The 17,611-nt window shown below is 47.0% G+C and overlaps 1 protein-coding gene across 1 annotated transcript; it reads left to right on the forward strand.

Moving 5' to 3' along the window:
- The first annotated feature begins 16,300 nt into the window (after nt 1-16,300).
- On the forward strand, nt 16,301-16,942 carry LOC137838741 (uncharacterized). Its single transcript, XM_068647968.1, has one exon. The coding sequence runs from the start codon at nt 16,301-16,303 to the stop codon at nt 16,940-16,942; it is 642 nt and encodes a 213-aa protein (XP_068504069.1).
- Nucleotides 16,943-17,611: the final 669 nt, after the last annotated feature.

Genomic DNA, 17,611 nt, shown 5'->3' on the forward strand with positions numbered 1-17,611 from the left:
TGTGATTTGCAAATTCTAAGGAAAAAAAATAAGATATCACCCAACCAATAAACCTTACTCAACTCATAATTCATTAGTTAAAAATGATAAATAATGTAAAACAAACTCCAAAGTTCGTAAAAAATAAAAATAAAAAGACATAATAATTAATAAATAATAATAACAAAAATAATAATTAAGATTGACTACGGTCAGCATCACTACGACGACGTTTAGTTGAATGACAACTCTTGTGTGCATTCAACTGAAACATGGTATCGAAACCTTTGTTGCATCCAGGAAAATCACATACAAAACTTTTAGGAGGTAACGCAGCCATATTATTTTTGAGTGCATGATTTGTCTTGTGTCTTTTTAAACTGTTCCGTCCGGTTGACCGGGACGTCTTCGTGCGCGACCTCAACCGTCAGCTAGGGACTCCTTCCCACTGATTGCCTGTGAATTCCTGCAAAAAAGAGGACAAAGAGGCGCCCTAGCGGCCGTTTGCACTCTGACGCTCAAGTCAGCCAGAAAGAAACACCAAAACTAATCACCTCCGTCTCTGAGCACCGCGTATGGCACTCTGAAGGTGGTAAGAAATAACTGTGCATATGTGTGTGTTGTCTCTTTCAGGCAAAAATATTTCCCCAGTCACTTGTACGTAACCTTGAAGCACGAGCAAGCAACTAGAGAGTTCTCTGGTAAATTTGCCAAAAGTTCCAACCCTTTTTCCAACATTCTCCGCGCTATTTAAACTACCCAAGCATTTAAAGCGCCTTAAAGCGCTTTTAATTACAAACGTAACGCACTCATTAAAGCGCTTAATTAGAAAACGTAGCGCATTTAAGACGTTGAAACGCTCGGGAGCCATTATAGTACCTGAATGCTCGAAAGGGAAACTGTATTGAATGACTTTTAATTACCTGGCACCTGACTGAAGGGTGTTTCTATTCTGGCATGGCTGTCGTACACGTGGAGGGCCTCACGACGCCATGACCCCATCTGGGGGCGCTCCTGCCCACCTGGGGACGTTTCTACGTGTGAGTCCTCCTGCTGGGAGTGCTACTGCGCTAGGGGTGACTTTTTGGGTGCCAACTCATGCCCCCAAGTATCTAGTCACTTACTTTGAGAGCGTATCTGCCTTCCTTTTGTACTCTGCACCCGGTTGCCCTGGGCGTGACTTTCCTCTTGAGTCGTATCTGCCCCACAGGCGTCTCTGGGGCGGCAGGAGCACTTCACGAGTCAGGTTGCCCTTCACTGGTACTATTACTATGGCCTTGAAGCCACCTTTTCCTTCTCTTTACTACTGCCCCGTGCTATTGGGACCTGAGGCCTTCCCACGGTGTCGCTCCCTCCATGGTCTTTCCTACCCATGGGTATCGGGGAACCACACCGTGATTACCTTACTTTAGCACTGTTTGATCTGGCGACACCCTGGTTGGGCGACGCCTTCACCTAGGCGACGCCCTGCCTTGGCGACGCTTCCTCTTGGCGTCTCTCCAACTAGGCGACGCCTTCACCTAGGTGACGCCTTGCCTTGGCGACGCTTCCTCTTGGCGTCTCTCCAACTAGGCGACGCCTCGCGTTGACTTTGACTCCACCGCCGTTGACTTTGACTTTGACTTAGTCAACGCCCGGATACGGGACGGTACACAAGCCCCCCAGTCTTAAGCTGAAGACTTGTCTTCAGCGTAAAGACTAAAGCCTCGCCTACGCCGTCCACGTGCCCTCCTGATGACGTGTCATTCTCTGCTGACTCAGCAATTTTTCGAATTACTGACGTGACACTTTCTGAACCACAGAGGTATTCTTAATGGCTGATTGGACATCCCTGAAATGGGAAAAATAATGTCTTTTAAAGTTGCGCTTAATCGCGTGCCACGTGGCTCATCGTGCGGTCCTTTTTAAGAACCTCTTGCGCTCCCCTTGAGCGCTTCATCTTGCAACACGTGGCATCATCACACGGTTATCATTTGATGTCCCTCGCGCTTCTCGTAACGTTTAAGTTACCCAAACCCCGCGCTTGCCACTACTGTTACATCCACTTTCTCTGAATCCCTTCTCACTGTTCATCTTCTCTGAATCTCTTCTCTCGCGACCCCTGCTCATTCGTGCTTCCGCTCTCCACGCCCTTCAGCCCCAAAGGTATGGTTTTCCCCCTCCTTGATGATTCTCTTCACTGTATGAACTGCCTGGGACTGTCCATATTACTGCATTTCTTTGGATATCGTTTGTGTGCCTCTTCGTTCCTCTCGTTCCTCTTTTCTGTCATGTGGGTAGGGTTTTCCTAGGGTTCTTCCATTTTTCCCTTTTCTTCTCCCCAACCCCTTTTCTCTGAACCCTTTCTTTCTCTTTTGATCTTCAGCATTGGCATTGATGGCGAAAACTAAGACCACCGCGCCTCCCCCGCTCCCTAAGTCTTATTATAAGGGCGAATACGACTGGGCTCCCGACGAACTTCTGGACGAATGTTCCCTCCTGAACTCTGTTGAGGACGTGGAGGCTCACAGGGGGGACCCTGCGCTCTATAATTTCAATGCTTTCCACAAAAATCACGACTCCCAAGTCCTGGTAAGCCGGGTGCGACCTGGGATGCCCGTTTGTGCGGACTCACGGGATACTGGGGGATGCCCCTTCTTCTTCCTCTATCAAATGGTGCTCAAGAGGGTGGGCCTGCGTCTGCCCCTCACTTCTTTCGAAAAAGAGCTACTGACAGAGATAAACACTGCTCCCGCCCAGCTCTAGCCCAATAGTTGGGCTTTTGTGAGGGGGTTCCAAATTCTCTGTGGCTATCTAGGTGTTCCCTCTTCTGTAGACGTTTTTCTTCACTTCTTCGAGGTAAAGAAACAGGGGAAGAGCCTATGGATGAGCTTTTCTGGCATCGCCGGGCGCATCATTCTTACGCTCTTCCAAAATTCATTCAAAGGATGGAAGGGGAAATTCTTCAAGGTACGTGCGACCAAGCGCGATCCTACCATCCTGGAGGGCTTTCCCCTATACTGGACGGATAAGCCCATAACCATGAAGGCCTTGGCTTTGGATGAGCTTACCCCCTCCGACCGGGATGTGTGCAAAGCCTTGGCGGGACTGGGGATAGTCTTCGATACCGCCAAACTCATCGCGAACGAATTCAACGCCCATGGGCTTTCTACCTACTTCGGTATCTGCCCTTGATTGTCTATGACACATTAGTTGTTGTGGCTATCTGCGTGTGTTTGGCCATAGAATTTTCCCTCTGCTTCCTCTGAACCAAACTTTACCCTACTATTTTTCGCTGTTGCAGGTTCAGTGATGACTTCCTCGAGACGGCTGGCTCTTGCCAAATTTTTGAAAAAGGCAAAATCTACCAAGGAAGGCGGGGACGTCGTAGCCTCCGACGTGCCCACCGTTGCTTCCCTGCCGATCCCATCACCACCTGCCTCTCCTTCTCCCATCGCTGCGGTTCCGTTAGCCATGGCGTCAACCCCTGCCTCAGCGCGTCCTAACAAAGGAAAAAGGGTGTTGATAGTAGACTCCGACAACGAAAGCTCGGGTTCTGCTCTGGTTCCTCATAAGAGGAGGGCTACGGGTCTCATTGCTTCACCCGCCGCGCCCCCCGGCGATGGGAACTCTCTCAGGGACGATCCTCCCAGTGCCACCTCACCGCCGCCTCCGCCAGTCCACGAGGAGCGAGAGGAAAGGATTGACTTGGTTCCCCCACCTTCGCCGTTGCCGCATCGTGACGTAGCTGAAGCGTCGGGCTCCGCCCCTCCTGTATCAGTCCCTGGCTCGACTTCGCGCAAACCCCGGATTCCTCGCTCCATCCATAGGGAGTTGACGCAGGGCTTCACCGAAGGGATGACGCCGACTGATCCTCAAAAAGGGGGAGGTATGCCTTACTATATGGGGGCCTTCCTGGCGGTGGCAATCAAATGGCGCACTCAGGCTCGAAATGCCATCAAAGGGAGGGAGGTTCTTCGCAAGCTGAGGCAAGAGGTGGTGGCGTTGAAGGAGGAGAAGCAGAACTGGGGACTCAAGGAGGAAGCTTCCCAATCTCTGCTAAGACTGGCCCAGGAGGGCAGGGAGGGAACTGAGGCGTACGCGCGAGAACTGGAGCAGGCGCATGCCGCTCAACTGGCCCAGCTCACCTCCTATCAAATCCAAAACATTGGCCTCCAGGAGGCGGCTCTCACATCCGAGGTGCAGCGGAAAAAACTTGATGAGTTGGATGCTGCTTGGGGGCAGAAGCTGGGTGAAAAAGAAGACGCATTGACTGCTAAGGCTGAAGCTTTGAGCCTTCTACAAGCCGAGGCTAATAAGCTCCGGGTGGAGAAGGAATTCCTGGAGAAACAATTGACATCCAAGGATTCCAGGATTACCGAACTAGAAGGGGAGGTCCAAGAGCTGACTGGGGAGATGGCGGGGGCGTTTGAGGAGGGTTTCCAAGAGGCTCTGGCCCAGGCGTCCTGCGAGAACACGGGCATCAATATTTCGAACTGCGACCCCACTCACCACGTCGTCGACGGGAAGGTCGTGCCCATGGACTTGGAAGACTGAACTGCCGTCTCTCACCCGCCACCTTCAGCTTCAAGCTTAACTGCTTTATACTTTACCTTCGTTTTTGATTTTATCTGTTAAAACTTGTAATTCTTTGAACTACCCGTACTCTTGTTACTGATTTGGGGCGTTCGCATGATTGCCTTTATGTCTTTGCCATATACGATTCTGCTTGTGCGATCTCATTCTCATCTTTTACCTTCGCGCGCTTCGATTATTTTATCTGTGTTCTGCCCATTTCTTTCACTTCGTTGGGCGGCTTTGTATGACCGAGAAAGGTCGCGTGCCAACCCTCACGCCCGTGGAGAGGCTCACCTAGTGACGCCGTATCGTCCACGAGGTGTTTCTAACACCGAAACGGTTCTCTCCATGATTCTTAGCCCCCGGCGCCCACGCCTAAGGAGAGGCCTGCTACAGCAGCGCCGTATCGTCCCCGGGTGTCTAAAACGTCGAGTGCTTTGGGGGGGGGGGGGGTTCGTTCCCTCTATGGTCTTTCCTTCCCATAGGTATCGGGGAACGCCCTGCCAGCGATTCGCTGGCGTTTGGCGGTCTTGTCTCCCTCCACAGTCTTTCCTTCCTGTGGGTATCGGGGAGGCGACGCCAGTGACTAACTTTGCCTTCTTTGATTTCGTCTCCCTCCACAGTCTTTCCTACTTGTGGGTATCGGGGAGGCGACGCCAGTTGGTATTTGGGTTGGCGACGCCCGTGACATCTCACGCTGGCGTCACCCTTCACGTCCTTCCGGGCGACGCCTCGGGCGTTACCTTTACTTCGACTTTGACTTTGATTCTTGCCTTGGTCGACGTTTGACGACAGCGAAGAGCTCAAGGTTTTGTCTGTGCCATCCACGTGGCGCTTCTTGTATAGCTGATGGGACGTTCCGTCATTCGACTTGATCCATGTGGCGCTGCTTGTATGGTTGATGGGGCATTCAGTCATTCCATTTTCTGACTCCTATGGCTCCCCCGAGAGCCTCTCTTCGATTGAATTCACCCCCCTCGCGTATTTCTTCCGCTGGGAGGCGGTGGGTCCTCCGCCGGAAAAACCTCCAGCAATGGTGTGGACCTCGCCAAGCACAGGCATCTCGTGTGCTGGTTCATCTGTCGGCGGCGGCAAGGTGGCGGTCGCTGTGGAATCTGCGACATAGTCTTTCAAAAACCCAGTCCTCACCAGCTCATCTAGCTGGTAGCCCAACGACAGGCAATTATCAATTTGGTGCCCGAAAGCCTCGTGGAATTCGCACCAAGAGTCTTTTCGGGGCCCCAACACCTTGTCGGTCTTCGCCGGTCGCCTCAGCCTTTCGGCTATGTTAGGCACGGCGATCAAATCCTTCAACTCAACCACGAAGTTGTACCTCGCCGGTCTTGCTATTTCTCTGGCGGGGCGTTCGCCCCCTGCTGGGCCCCGGGGTTGGGGCTTTCTGGCCTCGTAGAGGCGTCTCGCCTCTGGCTTCTTTCTTCCCGTCGTGGTCTCATTGACCCTGACGGGTTGGGCTCGCGCCGGTCCCCTTGGGCGTGAGGGCACGGTGCTGGTGCGCTTCACACATACCTCCCCTTCAGAAGCAATGTGCTCTACCGCCCTACGCCGTAGTTCAGCGAAAGTCCTAGGGCGGTTGCGGATAATGGATTCTCCAAAGGGGCCGGGGCATACGCCTTTCACAAAGGCGTACACGATCATAGGCTCCTCTGTTGTACCAACCTTCACGACCTGGGCCCCGAAGCGATTGATATACTCCTTCAGGGTCTCCCCCTGATACTGCTTCACATCAAACAGATCGTAGGAGACCGGCGGCGGGGCCTTGTTGGCTAAGTACTGTTCCCTGAATAATCGCGACAATTGGCGGAAAGATGTGATATGACCCTCTGGGAGGCTAATGAACCAATCCATAGCCATCCCGGTCAGGGTGCTCATGAAGAGCTTGCACTTGGCAGCATCAGAACCGCCTATCAGGACCATCTGTGTGTGAAATGCGGCCAGGTGCGTCTCTGGGTCCTCCATCCCGGTGAAGATCGCCTTGGGTCCCGCGAACGTGTTCGGGATCGCTGCGTCTAGGATCTCCTGTGAGAAAGGAGTGGAAAACTCCCTTGGTGGGGAATGGTTCTCCATCTCGTCATGCCCAGGCCGCCTCCTATCGTTTCTCAGGCCCTGGCGCAACTCCTCATTCACACGGTGGAGCTCTTCGTTCCGCTCATGCGAGGCGTCAAGGTCCGCCTGCATGCGTTCCTGCTCCATTTTTGCATCCACCATGTCCTGCTGCAGCCCCCTCATTATTTCCAGGACCTGCTGCATGGATAGTTCTGCTGGGGCTGCGCGTGCTGTGCTTCGTCTAGTGAGGGCCATTGTCACTCCAACCTCCTTCAACGTTACTGTAACTTGGTAGATTTTCTCGAACTTGTGATGGGACTGATGTTTTATATCGGCCCCACGGTGGGCGCCAAATGTTCCGTCCGGTTGACCGGGACGTCTTCGTGTGCGACCTCAACCGTCAGCTAGGGACTCCTTCCCACTGATTGCCTGTGAATTCCTGCAAAAAAGAGGACAAAGAGGCGCCCTAGCGGCCGTTTGCACTCCGACGCTCAAGTCAGCCAGCAAGAAACACCAAAACTAATCACCTCCGTCTCTGAGCACCGCGTATGGCACTCTGAAGGTGGTAAGAATTAACTGTGCATATGTGTGTGTGTTGTCTCTTTCAGGAAAAAATATTTCCCCAGTCACTTGTACGTAACCTTGAAGCACGAGCAAGCAACTAGAGAGTTCTCTGGTAAATTTGCCAAAAGTTCCAACCCTTCTTCCAACATTCTCCGCGCTATTTAAACTACCCAAGCATTTAAAGCGCCTTAAAGCGCTTTTAATTACAAACGTAACGCACTCATTAAAGCGCTTAATTAGAAAACGTAGCGCATTTAAGACGTTGAAACGCTCGGGAGCCATTATAGTACCTGAATGCTCGAAAGGGAAACTGTATTGAATGACTTTTAATTACCTGGCACCTGACTGAAGGGTGTTTCTATTCTGGCATGGCTGTCGTACACGTGGAGGGCCTCACGACGCCATGACCCCATCTGGGGGCGCTCCTGCCCACCTGGGGACGTTTCTACGTGTGAGTCCTCCTGCTGGGAGTGCTACTGCGCTAGGGGTGACTTTTTGGGTGCCAACTCATGCCCCCAAGTATCTAGTCACTTACTTTGAGAGCGTATCTGCCTTCCTTTTGTACTCTGCACCCGGTTGCCCTGGGCGTGACTTTCCTCTTGAGTCGTATCTGCCCCACAGGCGTCTCTGGGGCGGCAGGAGCACTTCACGAGTCAGGCTGCCCTTCACTGGTACTATTATTATGGCCTTGAAGCCACCTTTTCCTTCTCTTTACTATTGCCCCGTGCTATTGGGACCTGAGGCCTTCCCACGGCGTCGCTCCCTCCATGGTCTTTCCTACCCATGGGTATCGGGGAACCACACCGTGATTACCTTACTTTAGCACTGTTTGATCTGGCGACACCATGGTTGGGCGACGCCTTCACCTAGGCGACGCCCTGCCTTGGCGACGCTTCCTCTTGGCGTCTCTCCAACTAGGCGACGCCTTCACCTAGGCGACGCCTTGCCTTGGCGACGCTTCCTCTTGGCGTCTCTCCAACTAGGCGACGCCTCGCGTTGACTTTGACTCCACCGCCGTTGACTTTGACTTTGACTTAGTCAACGCCCGGATACGGGACGGTACATAAACCACTTTTGGTTGTCATTTCTTCACCACATATGTAACATGTGTAATCCCTCCAATCCTCATTCTCCTCCTTTCCGCAACAATTGAACATCTTTAAATTTGAATATTAATGGGATGCAAGTGTCGACAATCACAAGCAATAAATCACACCTTTATATACTATTTGTTAGCTCAAAACTTTTTTTTAAACAAAAATTCCATTTTAAACATATTAATTTCATAAACTTTATTTTGTCACTTTATAACCGTTACATGTTATTTTCTGGGGTGTTACAAATTTCATATCCCAAATTGATTTTAAAAATTATGCAAATTAAATTTTAAATCATGCTTTTTTTTTTTATAATTCACATGCAAAATTTAATACTTCATTAAAACATGATAATTTGCTTAATTTTTTTTTAAAGTGATTTTCTTCAAGACTTAGGATTCAATTATCTTAATCCACCGTTAGAAGTTACTTAATTAACAATATCATGTCTATACAACTTTTGTTATACAATATGTTATTTAAAAAAGAACCTACAGATGTTTTTGTTATGAAATATGGTCATTTTTGTGGTTTTCGTATTTAAATTTTTTATCATCCTTGTAAGTTTATTTTTCAGTTTTACTTTTGGTTCTTGCAATTAATTTTATTTCCTTTAAATTTTTTTTTTATAATATATAAATTATATATTTTAATCATTAAATTTTTCAGGAAATAATAATTCAAAGTGAAATTATTGTCTCAAAAGAATTAAAAAAGTAATAAGAACTGAAATAAAAATTAGAAGGACAAAGAATATGAAAATTATAGAAATTACTATAGAAATTATTAGTAAAAATTGACTATTGTACCGATCATTCTTCGAGCGTTGTTGATCACTGGTACTATTGGTGCCACGTAAGCCGGGTCCCACGAGCGGCGTGAGCCAGTATCTCGTGAAGCACATGTGCCAAGAAACCAAAGAGTGGTTAGACATCGGTCACCCGGATGTACGACGTGCCACTAGACAGTGTTTAGAGGTCGGACACCGGGACCCAAACAACAGAGCTGGGCCTCGAGAGGTGGATCCCAGACCACACACCAGTTATCAGAAAAGGGAGAAGTCTAGGGTACGAGAGTCCATGCGTGTAATGTGGATGACGCGTTTAGGCGTAACACAAGTATAGAGCCATTGGAAAGATATGACCTGTGAAGTTTGCATTCCAGGGACGAGCTGCATGCATGGCACGTGAACAACAAGGGCACTTTCAAAGGCGGGTGACCCCAGAGATCAGGTGCACGAGGAGGCACCCAGGTGGTCACCCCGTTAGAGGTTGCACTCCAGTTAGGGAACCCACGCGCTAGGTTATCCTAAGAGTAGGGTAACAACAGTATTGGGCCCGCCCCATCAGAAAAGCCCATTTTGGGTAAAGAGGAAACCCTAGTTTCAGTCTATAAAAAGGAAGGTAACAAACTTGGCAAGGTACGCTATTCATTTGTGCCGCTTAACACACACACAGTGACAATTATACAGTTTGGTGTTTCCTAGCCCTAAAACTGACTTGAGGGTCGGAGTGCAAACGACCTCTAGGGCGCCCTTTGTCTTTGTATTTTCAGGCATTCATCACACGAAAGGCACGTGCAAACGCAGGGATTTAGGACGTGAGAGTGATGTAGGTGCACGAAGGCGTTTCGGGTCAACCGGCAGGAACATTTGGCGCCCACCGTGGGGCACGATACAAAATATTGTCCAACCAGCAAGAACCAGACAGATCCAGGAGATGAGAAGTACGAGGCAGGGACCTGTTGCACCAAATGGGGGTGAAAGCCTCACCCTGCAACAGGTTATGAAGATGATGCGAGCCCTTCAGGAAGAGATGGCCGCATCGAGAGCAAACCAAGAACGCATCCAGGCTGACTTGGTGGGGTCGCGAGCAACGAGCGAAGAACTGTGTTGTTCGAATGAGGAACTGCGCAAGGATCTGCAAAATCGCGCAGGCGAGCGTGAGGAGGAAGATCAAGAACTTGCGACGCCGCCCAGGGAGTTCCTGACGTCGTTCTCGGAAGAGATCATGGATGTCGTAATACCAGCCACGCTGGTAGGGCCCAAGGTGACCTTTACTGGTACAGAGGACCCGGTGGCCCACCTCACAGTTTTCAGATGATGCTGGTTGGGGGCTCCGATGTGGTGAGATGCAAGTTGTTCATGAGCACCCTGGCGGGAACAGCGATGGACTGGTTCATCAGCCTCCCTGATAGCCATGTAACGTCGTTCCCACAACTTACAAAGTTGTTCAGAGCACAGTACATCACGAATCGGGCTCCCCCATCTATCTCTTATGATCTCTTTGACGTAAGACAATATCAAGGAGAGTCTTTGAAGGAGTTCCTCCACAACTTTGGAGCACAAGTAGTGAGGTTGAACCTCAAGGACGAAAGGATGATGGTGCACGCGTTCAGGAAGGGCATTGTTGATATGAAATCAATAGCCAAATAAGAGATGATTGTTTGACATTCTATGGAATCAACTTGAGTTGGAGATAACTTAGGCACTTTTAATAGAATTGGATCAATGTTCTATGTTTCAAGAACTCACCAAAACTATACAAGAGTATTTCAAAGCTTGGCCTTGCCCCTCATGGGATGGACTTGGGCTTTGGCCTTCTTGGGCTTTGGGCTTGGGCCTCATCTTTCTTTTATGTCTTCTTTTAATTTTGAGAAGACTAGAAGGAAGAACTTCAAATGTGAAGGCGAATGTCCTCTTCCTTCATTAATAAAAGCCTCCTTTATTTGATTCTCATCATACTCCTCGAGTTGGAGAGAATTCGTCCACGAATTCTGAATCCCTGCATAGAACAAAGTCAGTTTATTTTTACAATTAAAAGTTGAATAAGAAGGCAAACATGACTTAGAAGTTGGCAGCACGGGAAGTTCAGAAAGGAAGTTCTATAAATTGACCAAGTTGGAAAAATTTGTTTGGGAATGATGATATCTTTTTGAAAAAGGCCTTTTAAATGGTGAAAACCATTAGGAGGTGATCCTGCCTGTTGACCAAAACGCTGGAGCTTTGCCTCGTCAAACTTGGATCGACGTATGCGCCGTGTCAGCCTCCGTCCTTCACCGCGATCCACCTCAAGAACCTGCAAAAGACGAAACGGCACCGCTGCGGCCGATCACGCTCCGACGCCCAAGTCAACGACTGAACCACCAATTACTCAAGAGTAAAACTCAAGAACTCTAAGGAACCGTAACCAGTTCTCTCTCAGTGTACTCTCGTTCTCGCAGTTGTAAAGAAGTAATCTAAACGCGTGCGTACCTCAGAAGTTCGTTGGAAACTCTTATATACCTGGATACTTTCTCTCTCCTGGCAGTTACACATCTGGACACGTGGCTCGCATCCAGCTGTACACGTGCCTTCATCTGGAGCATCCTTGACTTGGGCGCTACTTCTGACTCTGCTTTGGCTAAGTTACTTATGCATGATACTACTCAGTGCATAGTTGCCTTGGAGCGTGATCTCTTCTGGATGGCGAGTTCGGGTGCCTTCGCACACACCTTCCCTGTGGTCTCGCCGGCCGCCTTCATGATCTGCCCTATCTGCTTCACCGTGTATGTTCAAGTGTGCTATCTCTCGAGCTCGTTCTCTGGCCAGCTGGGAAATGACCATCTGCCTTCATCTTCGGCGATGTTCTTGTTTCGGCGATCTCTAACTACGAGGTCGCATGGGTTCACATCTGGCGACTTTATCTTCAACCCGGTGACCGCCGGTTCTGGTGTGCTGGAGATCGGAGCACGCCAACTTAATAACTGGCGACTACACGAGTCCCCCGACTTCCTTCCCTTCTGCCAGCCAGGCGTCCCATCAACACGCCTATACAATAGCTTGATGCCACGTCATCACTTCCGACTACCAGGGCGGTACAGGAGGTATGAAACAATCATCCCTAACATTTTTTAACCAAGATGGTGGTGAAGTAAGAACCTTTGGTAATGAAAAAGATAAGGAAGGAAAACACCTTGGATGTGAAAGTATAAGACCCATGTCAACTTGGCCTTCTTTGTCTTTTTCATTTTTACCTGTGGTAGGTGGGTGAGTTAGGTCTTGTGTTACCTTGTTTATCTTTAAGATTTGCTTTTGTGGACAATGAAGAGCTATGTGCCCAAAACCTAAACATTTAAAACATTTGATATTTGAAGTTTTGGTAGGTGACTTAGGAGTAGAAGGATTTGTAGTAGAAACTTTTTTTGGAAACATGGTTTGTTTGGAAAAATTGGAAGGAGAATTTTGAGTAGAAATTTTGTTGGCATCCTTCCTAGAAGAGTTGTAGAAATCATCATCATGAGTATTTTTGAAAGTTGTTTTCAAAAGATAGGATTCCACCTTGATGGCTTTGCGAAACACTTTCTTTAAAGAAAAGTACTCATTTAATTCTACAAATTCTCTAATATCTCTTCTCAAACCACGTACAAACCATTTTATCTTTGACTCTTCATTAGCATGCATATTCATTTTAGTCAAAGTTGTTTCAAAATCTTTAAAGTATTCATCTACCATCCTATGTCCTTGAGGAAGCCTTTGGAACTTCAACAAGTGTTCCTTCCTAGAAGGAGGAACAAACCTTGCGTGCATACACTCTTTCAAAGCATTCCTAGAAACCACGGGAGGTTTCTTGCGATATATAATGCCCATTACAATTTTATGCCACCATTCTTTGGCATAGCCAAAAAAGGATAAAGAAACTAACCTAAGTTTATCGTCATCTTGGACCTTATACACATGAAAATAATGGTCAACCTTAGTCTCCCATTCTAAATACACATTAGGATCACTATCACCATTAAAACTAGGGACTTGTCCACAAGAAATGTTGAACACTTGGCGATATCTTTGGTCACAGTTATAGCTCTCTTCATGAGAATGATGGTGATGCCTCCTTCTTCTAGTATCCTCTTCACGGCCATGATCATTGGAAGAACCTCTAGATGAAGGTGTATGAGAATGACGTTCTCAATTGATTGATTTAGAGGACCTAGTTTGCTTCATTTCAATTCTTTGTAATCTTCCTCCAACTTTCTTATAGCTTCATTATTGAGATGAATGGTTCGTTTTGCCTTTTTTAATTCATCAAGAGCAGAAGCTTTTCTAGAAGAATGCTGTTTGGAAGAACCACTGCTGGAATATGAAGCCATTTATAAAAGAAAACAGCAAACAAAACATCAAACAATGTGAAGAAATCAAGGTTAGCAAAAAAGAAATTGGAACAAAATGCCAAAGTGAAGTGTCACTTGAAACACTCTCAAAGAAAGAATACTCCCTTGACCAAGCTGATCTTGAGGCTTTGAGTAACCTCAAATGAAATATGTCAAAGCAAGAGCACACAATCTTCAAAGCACTTCACCACAAAACCAATGAATAATGAAAGACAAGCAAGAAAAGGTATAAGCAATAAAAGGCTATAGCAAAAGGAATACTAGATGTATGACAAAATCAAAGAGTAATGAATAAAAGACAAGCAAGAAAATAAGGTACTCAATGAAAAAGAAGGCACACAAAAGATACCTAAAGAAAAGCACTAGAGTAGATGAAGAAAACAAAAAACAGAGCTACTGGAAAATATTTTTATGCAAACTGTGCTTGATGTTCACTGATTTAACTGGAACGATATAAAGCGAGCTGGATTATGAAATTTTAACCACAGAAACTTCAAGATCTTAGCTCAACAATGGCACTGGAATTACTCAAAAACAGTAAGCCAATTAATTGAGATAAATTTTTCAAAATCACTGCCAGATTACCGTATTTTTTCGGCAGAATTGCACACTTTTTGTATTTTATTTATCATTTTTTTGTACTTTGAATTTTTGAGTACTTCTTTTTTCTACTCTTTTATAACACTTTGAAGAACACAAATCCAGAATTTCAAAAATTTCCAGTGAGTAAATCAATTGCAGTAAATCGAAACAGTAAGCACGTTTTCAGAAAACAGAGTAATCCTAACAGGAATGAAAAACAAAATTAAGAACTAGCAAAGACATAATGGAAATGATGTATAAGAACTTGTATAGATCTAAAATACAAGTATGAACTCAATACTAAAACAGAAAATGCACAAAGGATCAAGAATCAAACACATAAAACTGTATTACACCAAATCAAGAAACAAAAATCACAATAAAAGGACTACAAGGAATTGATAACATTCTTGGAAAGACATGACTATGACAACACTTATAAGGATTCAAAAAGGAAAAGACACAAACACTTGATAGGCACCATTAAGAAAACAGCAATAAAACTCACAATAAGCCTAAAAACAGAAAGATAAACAGCAAGAATTAAAGAGCTCTTGAATTAAAAGTGCAACACAACTCAAAAATTAAACAAGAACAAACCTTAAACTCTAGATACCACATGATATGAAATCAATAGCCAAATAAGAGATGATTCTTTGACATTCTATGGAATCAACTTGAGTTGGAGATAGCTTAGGCACTTTTAATAGAATTGGATCAATGTTCTATGTTTCAAGAACTCACCAAAACTTGTACCAAACACCAAACTCACATGGAAGATCCATCCATTGCCAATTGAACCGATTAAATTGTGTATAAAAGCAAAAGGACCGAATAGAAAGCTAAAATACTGAAATTGAACCGAACAAAACAGTAAGAAATGAAGAAGAATCAAATAGAAACAGCCAAGGAGAAGAAGAACCGAAGCATATTCAGAAACAATCTAAAATACCGAATGAAAATGCTAAGAAAAAGGAAACTAAGACATGTTTTAGATTCATATGAATATGGAGATGAAAGAAAGAAGAACTTATGGAGATGAAGGATTTGGTTTGATGATCACGCCACTTGGATGGTGAAGGCTCCAAGATAAGTGAGCTAGTGCCGCCACTTGAGAGAACCAAATGCACTCAAGATAAGACAAGGTGTAGGAGAAGACAAGTTCTCACAAATTCTGTCTCAATTTGAGTAGAGTTTCTCTATTACTAATTTCCAATCTGAATTTTACAAGAGCCCACACCTCTATTTATAGTGTGAGGTTGCTGAAAAATAGGTGGGAAATTTCAAATAAAACTCATTTGAAATTCCCACCAAAAACAAGTCACATGGGAGGTGTGACCTTTTTCTACTATGACACCTCCTAAAAACTACACCTACACCACTCTCCTAAGTCACATGGACAATGTGACTTTCTTTTACATATTCACACTCCTTTATTTAATATCCACACCTCCTAAAACCATACAAGAGTATTTCAAAGCTTGGCCTTGCCCCTCATGGGATGGACTTGGGCTTTTTGGACTTTGGCCTTCTTGGGCTTTGGGCTTGGGCCTCATCTTTATTTTATGTCTTCTTTTAATTTTGAGAAGACTAGAAGGAAGAACTTCAAATGTGAAGGCGAATGTCCTCTTCCTTCATTAATAAAAGCCTCCTTTATTTGATCCTCATCAATTGTGCCCGACCCCTTCAATGAGTCACTTATCCGAAACCACCCTAAGACCTTCGTCGAGATAAGGCGACGCGCAGTGGCTCATATTGCAGCAGAGGAAGAAGTTAATGAGAAACGCACGTGTGTGGTTCCCACGCGCCCGCCTGCGATAGGTCGTCCTCAAACCCTAAGGGTGCATTAGGTAACGACAAAGAAGAAGACCCCCGTGAAGCAGCAACCCTATCAACCGAGGAAGCCTTAAACCAGGGGACGTGAGAGGGAGAATGTGCCACCAAGGCACAACTTCGTCGTAGAATTAAAGGATCTCATCGCTATCCCAAACGTAGCAGAGAGGCTGAAGGAGCCCCCCAAGACCGACAAAAGGCTCAGGCCCAACAAGAACGCCTAGTGTGAGTTCCACAAAGCATTCGGCCATCCCATACGCAACTGCTTGGCACTGGGACCCCAGCTAGACGAGTTGGCGAAGAACGGTCTCCTGAGGGATTACTTGCAAGAAAAGCATGGGACCGAGGACGTGGCGGTGACAGGGGGTGGCCCGGGGCACGAAGTCCTCGTGCATGGTGAGATTCACACCATCGCGGGAGGTTTCTCGGGAGGAGGTTGCACTGCCTCTCAGCGGAAGAGGTATGCTTGGGCGGTGATGTCGGTAGAGGCACAAAGGGTCGACGATGCTTTTGATGTCGACCTTGTCTTCACAAAGGCCGACCTTCAAGATGTTGTTCTCCATGACAAGGACCCAGTGGTAATCTCGGTAGTAATCGCGGGAAGGAAGGTGCACCATGTACTAGTGGATCAAGGAAGCTCGCCAGATGTAATGTTCTGGACGACTTTCAACAAGCTGCAATTGTCTCCCGACATGCTAAGGCCCTATAATGACTGCCTGTACGGTTTCATGGGAGACCAGGTGGAGGTGCGCGGACACTTAGAGCTGAGGACCACCTTCACGGATGGTACCACGTCCCGTATGGAGAGCATCAAGTACCTTGTCGCCAATGCCTCCTCTGCTTATAACATGTTGTTGGGTAGACCTACGTTGAATAGGTTAGGGACGGTGCCGTCGACGAGGCACATGAAGGTGAAGCTTCCTGACCTGGCGGGAAAGGTGATTACCATCAAGTCAGATCAGAAGGAGGCCAAGAGATGTTACGAGAACAACCTCAAAACAAAGAGAGGAGTATTCATGGTCACTACTAGACCACTGTACATAGAGGAGGTCCCCCAGCCCGAGGTCAGTCATACAGAACTGCCTGGACCAAAGCAGAAATTGCCCGCGGAAAGATAGCCCATGAGAGCAGACATGATTCGTTTGGCAACCCTGGGGAAAGAGAGACTGAAGGGAAGGTCTCCAAGCTTAGCAACAGCCCCGATCAAGTGGCGCAAGACCTGAATGCCAAGGTCCGACCTGTCCGCCAGGGGGCGAAGGAACGACACCTAATTAACTTAGAAGGTCTGTTCAAAAAGATAGCTGAGTACAAGCTAAAACCGGACCCTGAGAAGTGTGTGTTCGGAATAGAACCAGGGAAGTTTATGGGTTCCTTGCTCACTGAGCATGGTATGGAGACAAACCCAGAAAGGTGCATGTATGTCTTGTCTGGATTTGCACCAGTTGGAGGAAGGGGCGACCTCCCTTACCAAGAGTGTAAAGAGGCGTTCATCAGGTTGAAGGAGTACTTAGCCAGCCCTCCTGTCCTGTGCAAACCACAACCAAGCACATCATTTAGTTTATATCTAGTGGTAATCGACCAGGCGATCAGTTCAGTCCTTGTGCAAAAACAGGACCAGTTTCAAAAACTCATACGCATAGTGGGCAGAGTACGCCAAGGACCTGAGGAAAGACACCAGGTACCGAAGAAGGCAGCCCCATTGGTTTCACGTCAGGTCTCCCCCGTATGGACTGGTTCTTTCAGAGTAACGGAGGTCCTCAGGAACAAAGCATGCAGACTTGAGATGC

The sequence above is a fragment of the Phaseolus vulgaris genome, chromosome 4, assembly GCF_000499845.2.
Source record: "Phaseolus vulgaris cultivar G19833 chromosome 4, P. vulgaris v2.0, whole genome shotgun sequence".
NCBI classification, from domain to species: Eukaryota; Viridiplantae; Streptophyta; class Magnoliopsida; order Fabales; family Fabaceae; genus Phaseolus; species Phaseolus vulgaris.